The sequence below is a fragment of the Hibiscus syriacus genome, unplaced genomic scaffold (assembly GCF_006381635.1).
Source record: "Hibiscus syriacus cultivar Baekdansim isolate YM2019G1 unplaced genomic scaffold, ASM638163v2 tig00110319_pilon, whole genome shotgun sequence".
Lineage (NCBI taxonomy): Eukaryota > Viridiplantae > Streptophyta > Magnoliopsida > Malvales > Malvaceae > Hibiscus > Hibiscus syriacus.
Genome location: NW_024062678.1, coordinates 788,517 through 807,853, shown reverse-complemented (window position 1 = coordinate 807,853; position 19,337 = coordinate 788,517). Strand labels below are relative to the sequence as shown.

The window sequence follows — 19,337 nt, the reverse complement described above, 5'->3', positions numbered from 1 at the left end:
TTGCGTTGGCACAACATTATTGGAAACTTGCATTTGAATCCCTAATTCTCAAAACACTTCAAACATTGAAGTCAATTTGTCTTTTTCGCAAAAGTTGGCAAACAAAATGCAGCCGAGTGTACCTGAAAATAGAATTAGCGAAACATTAAACTTTTTTTTTTATAATTGCAAGTGAAAATATTAAACTTTAAATATAAAAGAGATATCCACACTCCAAGGTTGCCTCACTTATTTGAATCTTGAAAATCTTTTTTTATTAGTTTGAATTTATCTTTTAATTATAAATGTTAGGAGAAGATGTATTGTAAAGACATGCATGCTGGTGCTTGCGTGCATGGTATCTGATCTGTTACCGATTACTTTTTTATAAATCACATTGGTATCTGATCTGTTAATCGATTAATTCAGATCGAGTATTACAAAGGTCTATTATGGGAGCGAGGCTCTCCCAGCCCAGTTAACTTCATTCTCAACGGATTCGAACCCTGATTTTATTTAATAAATCTAATATCTTATCTTACTAAATCAACTAATTATTGGTTATATTACGTACTGATTATTGATCAAGACAAACCGAATTACAATTCGAATCGATCCGTTTAGGTGTTTATATTTGTTTTACAAAAAGTCATGTAAAGATTTTCAAGAATTTCCATGAATTATTATTACCTCTGTGTTGTAAAATCTCAAGGGTTGTTTGGCAACGCCGGTGATTTGGTCGGGTTCCATGGGGTTGACAGGCTTTTTGAAGTCCACATATGGCCCTTCGGTTGAGCAAAGCAAGAAACCAATCACGCCACTGTAATAATAAGATTTTTTTTTTTGTTAGACACAATTATAGCTTCTTCTTGTTTCCCTATCACTACATTGAAATTTCAGGGATTTAAGTAGCGGTAACAGTATCATCCGAAATTATTATTGTATGATTGTGATACTCACAGTGATCGCAATAATATTTGTTATATCCGTAATCATGATAAACACAACACAATTGAAAACGCGATCGCAATTGCAATATAAATATCTGTAAATGGCAAACTCTAAAAATTAGGAGTTGAGACTTGAGAGGGGGAAGCATGCATGCCTTGGATATGTTGGAACTGCTGTCCAAGCATAGCTGATGGATCCTAGAAAAATATGGCGAAAACTCGAGACGAGTTTATCAATGTTGAGTGGCTGATACCACAGGCTTTCTGCCTGAATGCACATCACTCCTCCGGGACGGAGAGCTTTTGCCGTCAACTTAAAGAATGGACTGCCAAAAAGCTCATGTTCTGGTCCTGCATTTTATCAGTGTAATGAAGAACATAAAATGATTATAGACATAATGTCAAAAAAACTCCTAAAGTTTCATTAAATAGTTACTTTGGTCTCTATTTTTTTTTTGGAGTATTTGGACTCAAATGTTTCATTTTGGAGATAAAAGACCTTATATGGATGGAAACTGTTAACTCTAAAATTGGTGTCTTTTTTACCCTAAAATAAAATTTTAAAGGTCAAAATGCTCCAAAATATTAGGACTAAAGTGAATATTTGATCAAACGTTAAGAGTATTTTTGTCTTAAAATAAAACATTGGAGTCAAAATACTTCCAAAAAAATATAAACTAAAATTATCTTTTTGATAAACATTGGAGGCTAATTTCGGGATTATACCATGATTATACGGAGTAAAAGTGAAAAGGAGAGGGATATACTTATGGGGTCAAATGCATCCACTATTATTGCATCATATGTAGCATTCGGAACAGACTTCAAAAATGCGGTTCCTGCAGGGAAAAGCATTAGAATTACTTACGAATATACTTATAGGGATAATAGTTTCGAATGACATTTTTACAGTTATTAACAATCGTTATTCGTATAGTAAACTGCTATTTAAATCTCAAAAAAGGAAAAAGTATGCACATGCATACCATCTTGAACATGAAGTGTTACACGAGGATCATCATAGCCAACGGCAATATCAGGGAAGAATTCCTTATACACCTTTAAAATTTACAGCACAAATGAAGTCAATTGGAGTAATGCTGTGGAGAATAAAAGGACTTGTTTGTCCACTTACATCAATCAGCATTGTGTCGATCTCGCATATATCCATTTGGTCGACAGAATTATGGCGAGATATTTCCCTTAGGATCCCACCATCTCCTCCACCAATGAGCAGCACCTGAAAAAAAAATGGTAGAATGTAGCAAATACGTCACAACAACTGTGGTCAGTTCATTTCTTCTGATTTAAATGGAGAGTCGCAGCATGAAGAAAAAGCAGTTAGAGGGTTATAAAAGGACAAAGAAGAGTGCTAGAGAGAGTTCAAAGGGAAGTGTTCGAAGAAGAAACCTCCTCTTCTCTCCTATGGGTTTATATATTAACCCTTTCTGCGTGCTTATGTCAGACTTAAAGTCATCATTGTTATTTGTACTTGGACCATCAAATCTCTTTGATTTGTCAAGAATCTTTTCAAAGATTTATGGTCGGTCAGAGGATTTTCTTTATGGGGGAATTCTTTTGAAGATGGTCTTAATAGGCGAAAGAGGTTATACCTAGTATCTATTTTCTTCTGTATGCTTGTGTCAGACCAAGAATCATTATTGTTATTCGTAGACTGACAAAGTTCATAAATATAGATTTGGACTAGACAAATCTCTTGCATTTATCAAAGGTCTTGTAAAAGGTTTATGGTCGATCGAATAATTTTATTTTTAGGAGAATTCTTTCGAAGATGATCTTAGCAGACGGAAGAGTTTATACCTAGTTTGTATCTTCGGATCCATAACTATAACATAGACATCGGAAGATATATATATATAAATCGAGTAGTGTAATTAATTTATATGAACCTTGTTGGGTGCTGGAATGGAGCAAAGAGGAAGGTGGGTCATCATTTCTTGATATGAAAATTCATCTTTCTCTGTCAGTTGGAGAGCGCCATCTAATACAAACACCTTCCCATATCCTGATGACTACAAATGGAAGTTCCAGCAAGGTCACCATATATAAATCAGAACATAATTAAGAAGAATCACATATATATATATATATATATTCAGTATAGATTAGGTTAAAACTGAATGAATGTACCTGAAACACCATTATTCTTTGGTACTTTGACTTCCCCTCGAATAAAACTTTCTCAACCTTCAAGAAGTGTGCTTGTCCTTCAAGATACATGATGAACAACAACATTCGGCAACTTCAGTGAAACTACAAAATCTCAAATCTAAATATGTCTATGCTTTTAAAACACAGATATGATTAAGGCTGCCGCTTTGCTCAGGTCTGAATTCGCATTGAGTGCCTTTACGTAAATTCATTTGGAAGAGGATCCATATATCTAGCTTGTTATTCCGATCGGGAAAAAGGGTTATCTAAACATATTATTGATGGTCTGAGTAGGACGGTGATAGTCTTAGACGGTTCATCTTTTTTTAGATTGAGTGGAGCGTAGTAGTGGTGATTTCGGAGAGAGAAAAAAAGATTGAAAAAGATGATAAATAGTGGGTGTAGGGTTGAAGCTCTTCTTCTCAGTCTTGCTTGGGTGGGAATATATATCATTGACACCCGACAATAGAGTGGTTATAGTCAATGCTAGGATCGATGATTATTGATGGATTGACATGTGAGTAGATTTGAATGTCATATATTAAATTTTAGTCAGTGATAAGATTAATAGGCATGTCAAAAGAATATATTTAAATAAAGAATATGATATATTATCTCTAGATAAATTTTAAGATATCTTAAAAAACCTTGAAAGTCTCGAAATTCCTCATATGGAAGAGTGACATCAGAAGTAACAAATATATCTATAAAGAAGATGAAATGTACATGTAGCTAGATATCAAAAGAAAGGATATATTAAACTATACATACATGTATGTATATAAAAAAGGGAAAGAGAAATTTAGATATTTTGTTTTCACCTGGCCAAATTGGGCAATGCTCAGCAAACCATCCACCAGCTTCTTTAATATTGTGCTCCATTTCTGCCATGCCTGCTATGTATGATAATAGTAGGTGGTTTTTATATGCCAGAAGAAATGTGCTTTTTCTGGTAGGATCATCATAATTGTTCATATCTCTCTGCCTTAAAAATGAAATCTGTGTATAATTATCATTCAAGTAGGAATAAATTTTTGTTCTTATTCTTCTTAATGGTTGCAGATTCGACCAATTGTATCTACGGGATGTATATGCATTATTAATGATTAAGAAAAATTTTGAGATTATTAAAAATAAATAAATATTTCTTCATTTTAGCTAAAACAAATTAATAATAAGGTTGGCTTTTACCATTTAATGACAAACTCATGCAAATAAAAATTGCTTCTGTATTAATAAAATTAATTTACCAATTTATATTTTGATTGCTTTTACTCTATTTTTCTTTTTTCATGTTTCTTCTGGTTTACATTATACAGACCTACCCCAACTCCATCATTGTACAGTAGTTAGAAATTGTTACAATAATAAACATAAAATATAACAAAATTCATCCTTGAAATTACAGCAAACTTGCAACTAGCTTGTCATGTAATGACACGACACTCCTACCCTTTTTGCTATCATTCATGTCACACAATCTGCCATTAAAACTAAAAAATCTACTGCTGCTTGCCGACACAAATATACTATTACTATCATTATTAAAGTAGTATGTAATATGAATTTATCAGACGATCTCAGATAAGTGTTATTTTTTTAGAGATTGTGAATACAAATAATTACATATATCGAGCATATTTTATGAATCAAGGTTAAAATGTTTATCCAAAAGAGGTACATTAATTGGTCGAGTAGTCAAAAATACTCGTATTACTCCATCTTCTTAGATTCAAAACTTGACATGATCACATGAACCTTAAAAATGTAATACATTTCTACTTAATTAAAAAGTTTATTCAAAAGGAAAAATTCTAATACAATTCGTATTCTACTTTGGATTCTCGAATCCTAATCCGATTAAATTTTTATTTACTTGATAATTTGAATCGCTTACACCGAAGACTGCATCAGAAGACTAAAGTTTTCGCCATAAAATATGCTAAAACTAGCGGGTTAATAGGATCTTACAGCAAAGTTTGTATCCTACTGATGCAAGGCAATGCTGCTAGATTCCTTATAATGCAAACTAATGTGCTTAGGTCAACACATAATAATAATAATAATAATAATAATAATAATAATAATAAAAAAAAATGCGCGTTCTGTCTTTTAATGAAGAAATAATTAATGCTAGCGAGCCTGCTAGATTTGCAACTCACTTAACCACAGCTTTGTCAATCACCCGTTGACTAATGATCAAACGGCTGCAGTTTCTTGCATATGATTTGTTATACCTGTGAAGATGTTAAACGAAAATTTTAGATAGATTTCTTTATTGATCAAAATTATTTAATCTCTAATCTCAGGACACAAGTGCACCACAACCTCCGAATCAGCTACAGTCCATAGATAAGACCTATAAACATATTCATGTGATCTATAAGAGCAAAATCCAAAATCTAAAATCAGATACTTCATAACTATTAGATCTATCTACCTACAAATTATCTTATATCTAACCCTATCAATCATGAACCACTATAAATACCTCTCATTCACGAGTGCACAAAGGCTAGAGACTTCTTTTTCCACAGCCCCATCATACTCTCAATATTATCATTAAGAAACACCAACTGATAGATGCCCTCTTACTGACTGCAACTCTTCACCCAAATTAGAAGGGGTGAACAGTCATCAACGGAAATCGAAACCAATTTGTTCCATCAACATATCTTTATTTGGGAACATGAGTGAGCAGACAGGCCTATCTATCAGCTTGAATATTGCTTTACCAAAATTTGTTTCCAGATTGTAAAAGGAAGATATATGAAGTAAACTCAAAGCCCTTTCAAAATAATTCAACAATCAAGGCAAAGCCGGACTTATTATTATGTTACACGATACTATAACATTTTTATTTTGTCAGGAGAAAAGCAGCCATATGGAAAGAAAAAAAGAAATAATCAACAATGGTGAATATGTTGTTGTGAATTACCAGAAACATTAATCCCGCCTATAACCATTATTCATCAAAATCGTCTGTTTTCGCCACTCAATCACCTTATAATGGCTGTGAGATCCTGATTTGCTAATTACCACTCTCATTGTGGAGCTGCTTTGAAGCATCTGCCAATGCAGCTGCGGCAGCAGCTGGAGTCAAGGTTTGATACTGCGGAGGCTGTTGAGGAGCTTGATGCTGAGTATAGTACATTTGATCTTGTGTACGATTTGGATACTCGTAAACGAAATTAGTATTAGTAACAGCAGGTGATTGTGGTAGATGTTGCATTTGGGAGAAGCCTACATATGGTTGCTGAACTTGTACCACTTGATGAGTCGATGGAACCGCAGTTCTATACACGGTTGATGTCAATTCAGGTTTAGCAATAGTTGTTGTGCTGGTGGGGTAGATGGGGGGTACGGTCTCTTTGTAAGCAGCGGAAACAGAAGCCATTGAAGGAGTCTGCGTTGCCAATGGGTGGCTCGGGGCCATAATGCTAGCATCGGCTGCGTTGGATTTCATAGTCATGACACCGGTGTTAGATTGCATGGACATATAGGGTTGTGGTTGCATTACATACACTGCAGGGTATTGCTGATCAGCTGGATGATGAAGCTGTTTCTGTAAAGGTGGAGCATACACCGGATAGTACGACGGCATTGGCATCGGAGTAGCGGCTGGAGTATGGTGAGGGACATAGTGTATGTTGTCTTGCAGGAACTGTTGCTGCTGTTGTTGATCCAGTTGTGAAGATAAAGAGTAGAAATCCTGAATCTGTTGAATTTGGATTTGGATTTGGGAGTTTGGAATTGAAGTATCTGCATTGGTATTAGAACTAGCAACCGTTCTGCTATCTCTGGATGCTACATAAGTTGGATCTTGATAATACATTGGCTTTGAGAGTGAATTTGCAGAAGCAATGCTACTATCACTGCATAAAGTAAATTCAATTTTCATTTCTAAAAGTGAAGTTTAAATCCATGGAAAACAAATCATAAAAATTGGAAAATTACCTTGCAACTGAATCAGGGGAAGGCAGATTATAAGTGCCACCAGGTTTCTGTTGTACTGGCTGCAATGGTAATGGAGGCTTTCTGAAACCAACAGGCACTCCCTGATCGGATCGCTCGTCATCGGAAAAAATCCGATTCAAGTTGTCACTAGACCCCCCTGCACGAGTGGCCATTGTTGTCACAACAGGAACCGGATGCGAAGGCGGAGCCGACATTGCAGCTGCTGCCCCATAGCAATCATCTTGCTTCTGGACATCAGTAGCAATACTCATCTGAGCAAACTGTTCTTCCATGCCAACCCTCTGGTCCTGCAGTTTAGGCCCTCCATCCTGATCCACTCGAACCCGAATCGGTGGCAAGTTCGACATCGAAGGCGAAGAAGAAGATGAACCGAACGACGAAGTTTTCTCTGCCATCGGTGCATCTTGCAACGAACACTGCATTTCATGAACCACATTATTGTTCATGATTTGTTTATTCTGTTCCTCTCCTCCTTCCACCTCAAATTCACCATCAAGATTCAACAAGGTCTGTATGGTGGCAGTATCCGAGTCCCCTCTAGGAACCAAGCCCGAACCATTAAGTGCATCAACGAACCATGTTTCCGACTTGGCATCATTCAGAAGTGGACCCATGGAGGCTGCAGTTTCAGGCTTGTTAAAGAAGAGAAACAAACGGATCCTAGATGAAGTCACTGAAGAAGCCGACGATGCTGTCAAACGATCATACTCTTCGACCATGTTCTCGAGATCCTCATCGGTGGCAACCGTTACAAGGGAGTCAAGGTCTTCACTTGGAAGCTGGTACTTCAAGGTAAACGATCGGCTATTGAGAAGTGCACGGGAGAGACGAGTGCAAAGAGCTGAAAGCGAGCAATGGCGATCAACAGCAACGATACGAGTCTCACCACCAACGTAGCAAAGAGATTTATCATGGGGACGGGGGATTATGTGACCACCAAAGCTGCACATCAGGCGGAGCCTTGCACCAGGAACAGCAGGGAGAGGATCATCGTAAGTGTTGTCATGGTGGGAGCGTGGTGAAGACTCGATAGATTCAGGGTAATTCAGATGTGGTGGTGGATCCATTGGGAGAATGAGAAGGATTAACCGAAAACCAGTGGCTTTATGCTTAATTGACTCATCATTTTTCTAGAGAGAAAACAAAGCTCTTTTAACAGCTAAACCTTAACTATGAATCTGACAGAAGAACTGGTGGTATATATTTTTTATATTTTGTTGTACAAATTCAATGCAAATCACAAGTTCCCAAGTAGGCATGGCATGTGGCATGGGGGGCATTGGTTAGCTGTATATTTGGTGGGGAATGGGAATGGGGTGGAATCCTCAACAAGCTTGATTTCCATGGGAAAAGGACTCCATCACGTGTGGATGTATTGATATTCGTGCAGTATCATAACTGCTAATTCATTCTTTATTATTTTTTCAATTCAGAGACAAAAAACTTCATAGGTCGCTAGCCAAGATTGTGAATAGTACTTGGTTAATTAATGAGTAAAGTACACAAATGTTATCCATCTCTACCATATTATTTTGTTAAGTTTTTTTATTATTAAAATTATAAAATAATCTTTTAATAGTAGTATCGATATTGTTCAAGATAGTATCAATACTATTGTTAATAGCAGTATCAATGCTTTGAGGAATATCGATACTATTTTTGTATACTGAAATTTTTGAAATTTCAAAATAATAGGATAATATTGATACTATCTTGAACAATATTGATACTACTATTAAAAGTATTATCAATACTTCGAGGAGTATCGATACCAGTTTAATATACTAAAATTTTAAAATAATAAGGTATTATCATAATTATAATGAGTAGTGTCGATATTACTTGATAATTTTCAAAGCTTTTGGCGTCAATATTCATTGATATTATATGAAAAATATCAATATTGTTTTTATAATATCAATACTTCAAGACTTTATTTATCAAAAAAAAAATACTTCAAGACTTAAAATTCATTTTGTCTCGTTTAAAGTTTGAAATAGTTAGGACAATATTTTTCAAGTATTTAAAGAAAAATATAGAGTTTTTGGGTTTAGAAAATTTTTACATACTCGAATACTTGAATCCAATATAATCTTAATAATTATTAAAAATATTAAACACTTTTTGTATATCAAAATTATCAAAGCATGTTATACACAAACGAACACGAACACAACATTATTCGTTCAATCTCAATTCATTTACATCATTAATTATTCTCATCTTATTTATCATATAAACTAATATTTAAATTTGACAATATTTTAAAATCAACACAAGTATGGATGGGAATAAATCTGATTAGGTACGATTTTTAGTTAACCCGATTTGACCTGATAAAAATATACCTTTCACCCGAAACTCGACCTGACCCAGGTTTAAAAAACCATATAGTTTGTTAGTTTTAACCCTAGTTTCACATACCCTTGTTATATTTCTACTGAGAATCTTCTATCTTGACTTTTAATCTTGTTTATTTTTCTAAAAAAAAAGAAGGAATATTTGAAAGTTTTAATCTTACGTCACATTTTAAATCTTGTTTATTTTTCTAAAAAAAAAAGGAATATTTGAAAGTTTTAATCTTACGTCACATTTTATCAACACAAATCTCAAAAAATTATGTAAATAAAAAAAATTTATCTCAATCGAACACCTAAACACGTATTTGAAAGTTTTAGACTATTTATATTTGAAACGCCAAATTAAAGGAATATTTGCTTCAATCTTTGAAACGTTCCATTTAGTTCCTATACTTCTAAATTTTTTAATTTGGTTTTTTTTAAAAAGAAAAAGAACAATGCAATTATGGTAAATAAACCACCCTGTATCAGGAAATAAATGGTTTTTTTTATAATTAATTTATTCTAGGTATCGTTTTCTTGAATAATTAAAATAAAGGTAGTATTTATGTAAATGACATATTTATAATCTACTTTATTCCTTTTCAACCACTCCACTGGACGCATCTTCTAGTTAATTGCGTCTTTAATTTATACTGTTTGAGAAAAGCTGTAACAGTTGAACTGCCTGATCTAATATGACAGGAGAGGGAGAAAGGGTGAAAACGACAAAAAAAAGACAAAAGCTGATAGCCATGGAAGAAGACAAGTTAGACTTGGTTCTGGTTCCATTGGGGCTACTCCTGCTTGCTCTCTATCATGCATGGCTTCTTCGTACAGTTCTCAAGCATCCGACAGGAACTGTCATCGGCTTAAACGCCGAGTCTCGTCACAAGTGGGTTTTCTCCATGATGTCTGTCAGTCATCTCTCTCTACCCTCTTCCTTAATTTCTTCTGTTACTCTTCTTCTATTCAGTTTTGGGATGAATTGCTATTACTTTGTAGTTATGCTTCTTTTTTTTTTAATTTCTGGAATTCCTTTAGCTATGAATGAAAACATGATATTGGGTATTCATATTGTAGGATGTTCAATATCTCTGGCTGTGACTGAGACCTTAGGCGTCTAGAAATAAAGAATAAGGCTAAAGTGACTATTCAGTAAAAATGTAGTATTTTTGTCTTAAAATGAATGGTTGAGACTAAAATACTTCATAAAGAAATAGAGATCAAAATGATAATTTTGATAAATGTTGGGGATAATTTTTCTATTATGTCCTTAAAATATTATAAATTCATTTCTAATATAAAATCTTGAGTATGTCCTTATATAGAAGTTGTTGTATTTGACTTTGAACTTCAAGGTGGAAAAGTCTACCTCTATTGCATGTTATGCAAATCTTCATAATAAGAAAGGGTAGCTTGTGCTGTTTACATGATTTTTGTACAACTAATTCTACTCTGCTGGCTTGAGTATGAGGTTTGTTGCTTTCTGATATAAATAGAAGCCCCAATAGAGTTTATTTTGTAACTATAGATAAACTGGACCACTGTATAGAGTTGCATTTACCAGTACAAGAATGAACACATCAATGTTGATGCTCTGCTGTTCTTTCACAGAACAAAATAGTCAATAATTCTGAGCTGCTATAAGAAAGCCTGGGTGGGTTCTTGTGAGATTCCAGAAACAGACAGCTTCCAATCAAGACATGTCCTTTGTGTGCTTTATTTAAGGAGCTTTATGATTATGGCTTGTAGATCTTTTTGAAAGAATGTGTCGCCCTTGTCTGGTCTTAGTTTTTGCAATAACCAAATGCCATAATGGCACCAAATTGATGTTTCAGGATCCCTTGAAAAATGGTGTTTTAGCAGTACAAACAATACGCAACAACATAATGGCATCAACACTTTTGGCAACGGTAGCGATCACACTCAGTTCACTGATAAGTGTTTTCGTAAGCAGCATCTCGGACACCGGCAACGCAGCTTCGAAAATAGTTTATGGCAATAAGAGTCCTCTACTCTCTTCAATCAAGTATTTTTCCATCTTGCTGTGTTTCCTTGTTGCCTTTCTCTGCAATGTGCAGTCGATTCGATACTACGCCCACGTGAGCTTCTTGGTCACTCTCCCTTCATCGGCAGGCAATATGGAGTCTGTTGAGTATGTTGCAAGAAACTTGAATAGAGCAAGTTACTTCTGGTCACTTGGACTGAGAGCATTCTACTTATCCTTCCCCCTACTGCTTTGGATCTTTGGTCCCATCCCTTGTTTTCCTGCTGCTGCTTCATGTCATGTCTTCTCTATTTCTTGGACACAACAAGCAGCTTCACACGTCAACTTCACCGAAGCTCATTCAAGGAGAACACGATGAAAGCCGGTGACCCGGAATCAATCGGTCGGTCGTAACTGCTATTGGAACTTTTAATTATTTGAAGTATTTGTATTTAGCTTAGCCAAGTGTATTACCCATGAACTTAGTTTCACGCATGTGATTAAGGCCTAGTGACTTATCCCTGAATTCCTGTATCAAGATCAATTCCCTTGTTGATCTAGATTTTCCGTTGGTGGGTACTTATTATAACTTACATTTCATGTTTAGAATTTGTATATTTATGCTTATTTATTCTTCCCTTTCCTTTTCTTCTTAGGGTGCTCGGTGGCCAGTTTTACATGTACCTTTTAGGGGTATTCAAAATTCGGTTTTAACCGAATTAATCGACCGAATCGAATTAGTTCGGTTAATTCGGTCGGTCATCGAATTAGTTCGGTTGGGGAACGATTAAGGATTTTTTTTTTAAATTCGGTTAACGGTTAATTCGGTTCGAAATCGATTAATTAACCGAATTAACATTTAAATATAATTATATTAAGATACTTAGCCAGCCCAATCCATTTAAAACCCAAATCAATATTAATTAATTAAAATAATCTCAAAACTAAATGCAAAATGTTTGAATTAAATTAATTAGATATTATTTAAATTAATTGTAAATTATTTTTTTAATTAAAAAATATTAAATTCTAAAATTCTAAAGAATTTTGGTTAATTAAAAAATTAACCGAAATTTATTCGTTTCTGTTAATACTTTTAAAAAAAAGTTCGATTCGATTAACGATTAAAGAAAAAAAATCGATTACTTTGATTAAGGGTATTTCAATTCAGTCGGCCACCGTTTTAACCGAATGAACACCCCTAGTCTCTTCTTCGTACAATGTATATTTCTGGTGCCTTTTTTTTTCTCACAATGTTTCTGCCAAGGAAAATACATTATGACCTATAAAATTAAGGGTTAACTACTTCAAATATAACCAACCTTTAAGCATTGATTCATTTATACCACCAATATTTTAATTTTATCAGTTTTAGCATTAATATTTAGTTTAAGTGCAATTATATCACTCTGTAATTAATGATTTAACCGGACAATGACATGAAAACGACATATCATGACGACGCTGACGTGGATGCATCATCTAAACGATGTAGTTTTGACGTTTCTGTTTTTGTGCTTAAAAGACTCAAAATGTTTTCGTTTTGTTTGAACCCTAATTTTTCTAGAGACTAAACTTAAAATTTTCCCATTCTTTTTTTCTTTTCTTCCTCCATATCTTCATCTGCATCTCCTTTTCCATGGTTTTTTTTGCAATCAAACGGAAGTACCTGATGTATATTTTAACCACCTCAATTTCTCTCTACAAAATTCGTAACTACTTTTTTTCAAAAAATAAATAAATATTCTTTCCTGCAACTGAGTGAAGTGAAAGGGCAAAACGTTAAGCTCAACCGCAACGAAAGAGGAGAGGAACGCAGACGAAGATTTCTATGGCTTTGAAAACTGATTGTTAACACTTTTCGGTTGGTTACTGAAACATATTCGCGACATTGGAATTGAAGCTAAGTATTCGGCAATGGTTTTGAGATCACCAAAAATTATTGTTTTTAAGACGAAAGTGAATTGATTTTCGTCCCCCTTCTCAGTTGCTATTTTTGTTCGTAATGTTGCTTTGAAAGAAGAAGAGATCGAGTAAAGAGGTAAAAGCAATGGAGTCTCGGATGGATCATTACGAGATCATGGAGCAGATTAGCTTTGGTGCTTTCGGTGCTGCTATTCTCGTTCATCATAAATCTGAGAAGAAAAAGTATTATTTTCCTACTTTCTTACATTATTGTTTTCAGTAAAGTGTGCCTTCAATGTTTTGAATTTCTGGTAACCATTTGTTTGGTTGCCAAGAAAACCATGAAAAAGGCGATGCATATGGAGATGAGGAGGAAGAAGAGAAAAAAATAATGGGAAAATTTGAGTTTAGTCCTTAGGAAAATTAGGGTGGTCTTTTGAGCACTAAAACAAAAACGTCAAAATGACGCCATTTAGATGAGGCATCCACGTCAGTTACATCAAGGCATGTCGTTACCATGTCATTGTCCCGTTAAACCATTAACGGCAGAGTGACATAATTGCTATTAAATGTAAACTTTAGTGTTAAAATTGGTAAAATTAAAACGTTAATGATTTAAACGAGTCAATATTTAAATATTAGTAGTATTTGAAGTAGTTAACCCTAAAATTAAATATATTGTTCATCTTCATTTTCAATCTGTTCTATCTCTTTTCGTTATCCACAGAGCAATCAATTATTATTTTATATCCAAATCAAAAGTCATCAAAATTTGTCAGTACCCATTATTTTCTTATCCATTAAGGTATTATGTTATTTAAGGTTAAGAGTAATTTGGATTATGATATTATGAGTTAAGCAAATTAGATTAGGAACATTGTCTATATAAATAAGTATTTATAACATTCGATCTGAATTAATCGATTAATAAATCAAATATTAATGATTAAATAAGAAACTATTACTTATCTTATTTACTTTTCATTCATTTAATATATATTAATAAAAAATTACTTTGGATCTACAATATTAATTGTAAGATCTGGTATATGCTTAGATATTGATACGATTGTTTAATTGTTAAAAAGATACTAATCAACTGTATCTATTAAATGGTCTTAATAGAATAAGGGAATGTTGTTCTATTTAAATGTGTCAGCTCAAACAACTGTGTCTACAAGATGTATATGTTGTCCATAAACTAAAAAATTCTGAATAGATATTGTTTTGTAATCACCCTAAACTATTATAGATGGACAAATATCAATAGTAACATAAAAATAAATATTGTTGAAAAAAATAATTGAATGAGTTGATGTTATTTATAACTAATTAATAATAGGTAATGTCACTTGGCAAATGACTTAATTTTTGGTTTAAAGTTGCATCCATTCAATTAAATTTATTCAACAATTTTCTACATGAAAAGATTAAATCATTTCATGAAAATGTTAACTCATTTTCATCAAAAAGTTAAGTCCTTTAATCAAAAGGTTAAAAAACACTCTTACTAAATTTAAAGTTACATCTATTAAGTCATACATATTCAACAATTCTCTTCATGAAAAGATTAAGTCATTTCATGAAAAGGATAAACCCTTCTCATAAAAAAGTTAAGTACTTTAATCAAAATGTTAAACCCTTTTCATCAAATTCTTAAAATATTACCATATATGTTTTGTTTCTTTTTTTTATTAAAGTATATATATATATATATATATATATATATATATATATATATATTAAAAAAATATTTAATATAAAAGTTTCTAAATAACTTGGGACTAAAATGAAATAGATGCATTTATATAAAATGAAAAGGTACATGAGTTACATTCACTTTGTATTATTTTTTCTTTTTATTGCAAGCAAACATTTAAACCGTAGGGGTAGGGTTTTTTGGTACGGGGGTAGAACATACAACCGAATTTTGTTTGCCAGTAACTTTTGGTTTAACATTTTTACATTCGGATTTTGCAGGTCCATCCGGTCCACTAAATGTAATGTCAATATCGGCGAGTTCTACATTTTCGCATGAAAAAGTACCGCTGCAAACGAGTTTGACAACTTCTGGAAGCGCAGTTGTACCATGAATGTTCTTAAAGCTGATGTTGCTTAGTTTAACATTTGATTCTTCCTAAAAGATCAAAGTACTAATTAGATGATTTATTATCTCTTTTCATTGTATTGGGTTTTTGATAATTATGTACATACATTCATTTTGCATTTATTCCATGGGCAGTATTTTTGGTCAATCAGGACCGGGCAACTAACATTCTTCACGGTGATATCCTCAAAATGCATATCCGATGCAGTACCAGGAAATTGACATGCCCAAGTCTTGATTCTAACACCATTCGAAGTATCAGTCATGGTGCAATTCGACACTTTAGTTCCTTCGACTGGTTCTTCATTTGCAAACTTCCCAAGACTACTGATACTGATACCATGCCCGGGTCCACAAGTTACTCCCGTGACGTCTAAATTTTTGGCACCATCCCCAATTGAAATACAATCATCACCAGTTTTGATATTCGTGTCTATAATTTTAATCCCATCTGATCTCCCAATGTGAATCCCATCTGTGTTTGGGCTATCTTTAGGTGTGGATACAATGACATGTTCGAAAGTAATGATTTTGCATCCCAAAACATTAGTGTGGAACTGTTTGCTATCTCTGAGAGTTATACCTTGTACCATTGCATTGGTCAAATAATCAAACCTTACATTCTGTTTAATTTCATATTTAAAAGAGTCATGAGAAAAATATGTATTAGTTATAACTACTAAAAAGAATATCAAATTCTTACGAAAGGTAAGAAACCTTACGATGGGGAGGTTACTACAGAAGTCGTGTTTATCGCAACATTCTTTCTTATAAGCAGTGGTTCCTTGTCCATCGAAAGCTCCTCCACCGAACAATTTGAAGTTTTCAACATGAAGAAAGCTACCCATTTAGGCTCCTTGAAAGCTTTAGGATCAGCTGGTGCTTTTACATTGCCCTCAAGTTGAAGCTCAATAGGAGCCTTGCAAGAACCTTCCAGCATTACTTGACTTAACAAATATGTCCCTTTTGGAATCACAATTGTTGTTGGAGTTGTTGAACCACAAGCTTCTTTCCAAGCATCCAACAATGGCTAAAATAAAATACATTAATAAAGAAGTTATATATGTTTTCACCGTAAGAGTATTAAAGTGAAATATAATTTTACTTACCTTACTCAAATCTGTATTCAAGTCAGCCTTTGTGCCAAACTTAGCTACGATATCAAGAGCACCAGCTTGAGCTTCCATGGCTGTAAGAAATAAATTTAATATTATATACACTGTGCAAACGACATTAGAATTTGTTGCCATATCTTTTATTTTATTTTCACTTGAAGGTAGAATGATTTTTCCTTTTGTTTACTTTCAAATATATAGAGATATTAGGGCAAATTACAACCAACCAAAATTTTCAATCGAACCTTTTTCAAATTTAACCAACGTGTGTAAATCATATGGCTAAACTTTACTTTCTATGATTAGCTTTTGATTTTATATACACTTGGCTCGGTTGGATAATTTTTTGGTTAGTTTGTTCAAAAACTTGAATCATGCAAATCAAGTAAAAGTATTTTTATCAATATTACTTAAAAAATGTTTTTGAACTAGATCGAGACACGATCCAATAAAATAGTAAACATGTATAATGTTTAACTTCTAAAAAACTCTACTTCACATTTTTCTAATAAATAATTGTTTATTATTCACATAACTTATTTCTAATTCTAAAATATATCTCGTACTCATAAAAACTTTGAAACTCAATCATCTACAAAAGAACGTGAAAAAAGTTCATACAATTGTTTGCTTTAAAATTTTCAATCGACTTAGTGATTGTGCTAAATCAAAATGTTAAAACCTGATTACATGGAATATACATTAGCACAGGGACGGCGAATTATACTTTAATACGTCCAACCACATATTCCAATTAGAACAATTACCTAATTTCCTAAAAGTAAGAGTAGAATGACTAAATTTAAATGTACGAAGAGTAAAATAACTTACATTATATTGAAAGTTTTTCCATAATAAATACATACTACATAATTGATTTATACATTTTAAAGGCAGCGACGTCATCGATTGTACAAATTTATGAAAACAAAAACAAAAAACTTCATGGCACATTTATCTACTTATTTTATGATAAGACATTTCACATTCAACTTTTATAAAATAATAATTTTAATAAGATGCCCTAAAATTGAATACTATAAAATTCTATGAAACAAAACGAAGAAATAGATGCCAAAATACAATTAATTTCTTTAAAAGTTAAAAAAATGGCAAACAATAACCAATATTTTAGAAAATATATTTTATTCAAAATTAGATAATATATTTGAATAAGATTTAGTTTTTAAGAAAAATTAATATTAAAAAATGGAATTAATAGTTTAACATTTAATTTAAAAATAAATAGTTGAGTTGACAAATTTTAATATACTCAAGCCACATTTTTTTGCATGCACATGTAAAGTAAACCAAACTCTAATCTCAGTGCTCGAAACTATGCTTTTCAATTTTTGAAAGTTAATATTAAAAATAATTTAATAAATTTTTGAGAAATTTATTATTTTACTCGTACTCAAAGTAAGCTTTAAAGTAAGACGTCTTCCGTACAATGATATTTTGTTGGAATTTTGAAATGGGTCTAATAAAAAGTTTGATTATGTAAACTTTGGTATGAATAACACCTTGTGTTTTTTAATATATAGCTTTAATGATGATTGCTTAATATTTTTACTTGAAATAAAAATAATACCATGTACATGCACATGTGATGCATATAATGTTAATACAAATAAGTCACAATGCTTAAGATGTTACAACATACGTTTTGTGTCTTTTCCGATTAAAGTATATTTTAAAAAAATGAATTTAATATAAAGTTTCTAAATAACTTGGGATTAAAATGAAATGGATGCGTTTATATAAAATGAAAAAGGTACATGAGTTACATTCACTTTGTATTTTTTCTTTTTATTGCAAGCCAACATTTAAATAGTAGGGGTAGAACCTGCATCCGAATTTTGTTTGCCAATAACTTTTAGTTTAAAATTTTTACATTCGAATTTTGCAATTCCATCCAGTCCACTAAACATAATGTCAAAGTCGACAAGTTCTACATTTTCGCATGGAAAAGTACCACTACAAACGAGTTTGACAACTTCTGGGAGCGCAACCATACCACGAAAGTTTTTGAAGCTGATGTTGCTTAGTTTAACATTTGATTATGCCTGCAAGATCAAAGTACTAGTTAGATGATTGATTATATCTTTTCATTGTATTGGGTTTTCGATAATTATGTACATACATTCATTTTGCATTTATTCCATGGGCAGTATTTCTGGTCAATCAGGACGGGGCAACTAACATTCTTCATGGTGCACTTCGACACTTTAATTCCTTTAATTGGTTCTTCATTTACAAACTTCCCAAGACTGCCGATACTGATGCCATGTCTGGGTCCACAAATTACTCCCGTGATGTCCAGATTTTTGGCACCATCCATAATTGAAATACAGTCATCACCAGTTTTGATATTCATTCCCATAATTGTAACCCCATCTGATCTCCCAATGTGAATCCCATTTGTGTTTCATCTATCTTTAGGTGCGGATACAGTGAGATGTTTGAAAGTAATCTTTTTGCATCCCAAAACAATAGCGTGTAATTGTTTGTTATCTCTAAGAGTTTTACCTTGTACCATTGCATTGGTCAAATAATCAAACCTTACATTCTGTTTAATTTCAGAGTTAAAAGAGTCACGAGAAAAAAATATGTATTAGTTATAACTACTAAAAAGAATATCAAATTCTTGTGAAAGGTAAGAAACCTTACCATGGGGAGGTTACTACAGAAGTCATGTTTATCACAACTAAACACCCCAAATTTAATGAAATTAGGGACTAAATTAAAAGTTTTGGAACCTTGTAACCTAGATTTAAACTTTTAGGGAGTTCAAGGACTAAA

At 32.9% G+C, this 19,337-nt stretch overlaps 2 protein-coding genes and 2 pseudogenes across 2 annotated transcripts; 1 reads left to right on the top strand and 3 right to left on the bottom strand.

The window, feature by feature from the left end:
- Window positions 1-52: 52 nt before the first annotated feature.
- Window positions 53-3,992, bottom strand: LOC120117166 (spermidine synthase-like). Its single transcript, XM_039137476.1, has 9 exons — window positions 3,923-3,992; window positions 3,081-3,157; window positions 2,840-2,962; window positions 2,065-2,169; window positions 1,916-1,988; window positions 1,697-1,768; window positions 1,085-1,280; window positions 670-799; window positions 53-122 (listed from the first exon to the last, which is right to left on the bottom strand). The coding sequence occupies exons 1-9, from the start codon at window positions 3,990-3,992 to the stop codon at window positions 72-74; spliced, it is 897 nt and encodes a 298-aa protein (XP_038993407.1). The 3' UTR covers window positions 53-71.
- A 2,095-nt stretch (window positions 3,993-6,087) lies between these two features.
- On the bottom strand, window positions 6,088-8,146 carry LOC120117165. Its single transcript, XM_039137475.1, has 2 exons — window positions 7,059-8,146; window positions 6,088-6,976 (listed from the first exon to the last, which is right to left on the bottom strand). The coding sequence occupies exons 1-2, from the start codon at window positions 8,144-8,146 to the stop codon at window positions 6,133-6,135; spliced, it is 1,932 nt and encodes a 643-aa protein (XP_038993406.1). The 3' UTR covers window positions 6,088-6,132.
- Window positions 8,147-10,062: 1,916 nt separating this feature from the next.
- Window positions 10,063-11,924, top strand: LOC120117290 (annotated as a pseudogene).
- Window positions 11,925-15,189: 3,265 nt separating this feature from the next.
- On the bottom strand, window positions 15,190-16,670 carry LOC120117162 (annotated as a pseudogene).
- Between the last annotated feature and the right edge of the window lie 2,667 nt (window positions 16,671-19,337).

What these genes read in the sequence shown, in the direction of transcription:
- LOC120117166 (XM_039137476.1), bottom strand. Translation starts at nt 3,992, where the DNA reads ATGGCAGAAATGGAGCACAATATTAAAGAAGCTGGTGGATGGTTTGCT. An exon ending in GGATGCATTTGACCCCATAA is followed by an intron (nt 1,281 to 1,696) that starts GTATATCCCTCT and finishes GATAAAATGCAG; the next exon opens with GACCAGAACATGAGCTTTTT. An exon ending in TGAGATTTTACAACACAGAG is followed by an intron (nt 123 to 669) that starts GTAATAATAATT and finishes TTCTATTTTCAG; the next exon opens with GTACACTCGGCTGCATTTTG.
- LOC120117165 (XM_039137475.1), bottom strand. Translation starts at nt 8,146, where the DNA reads ATGGATCCACCACCACATCTGAATTACCCTGAATCTATCGAGTCTTCA. An exon ending in TCCCCTGATTCAGTTGCAAG is followed by an intron (nt 6,977 to 7,058) that starts GTAATTTTCCAA and finishes TACTTTATGCAG; the next exon opens with TGATAGTAGCATTGCTTCTG.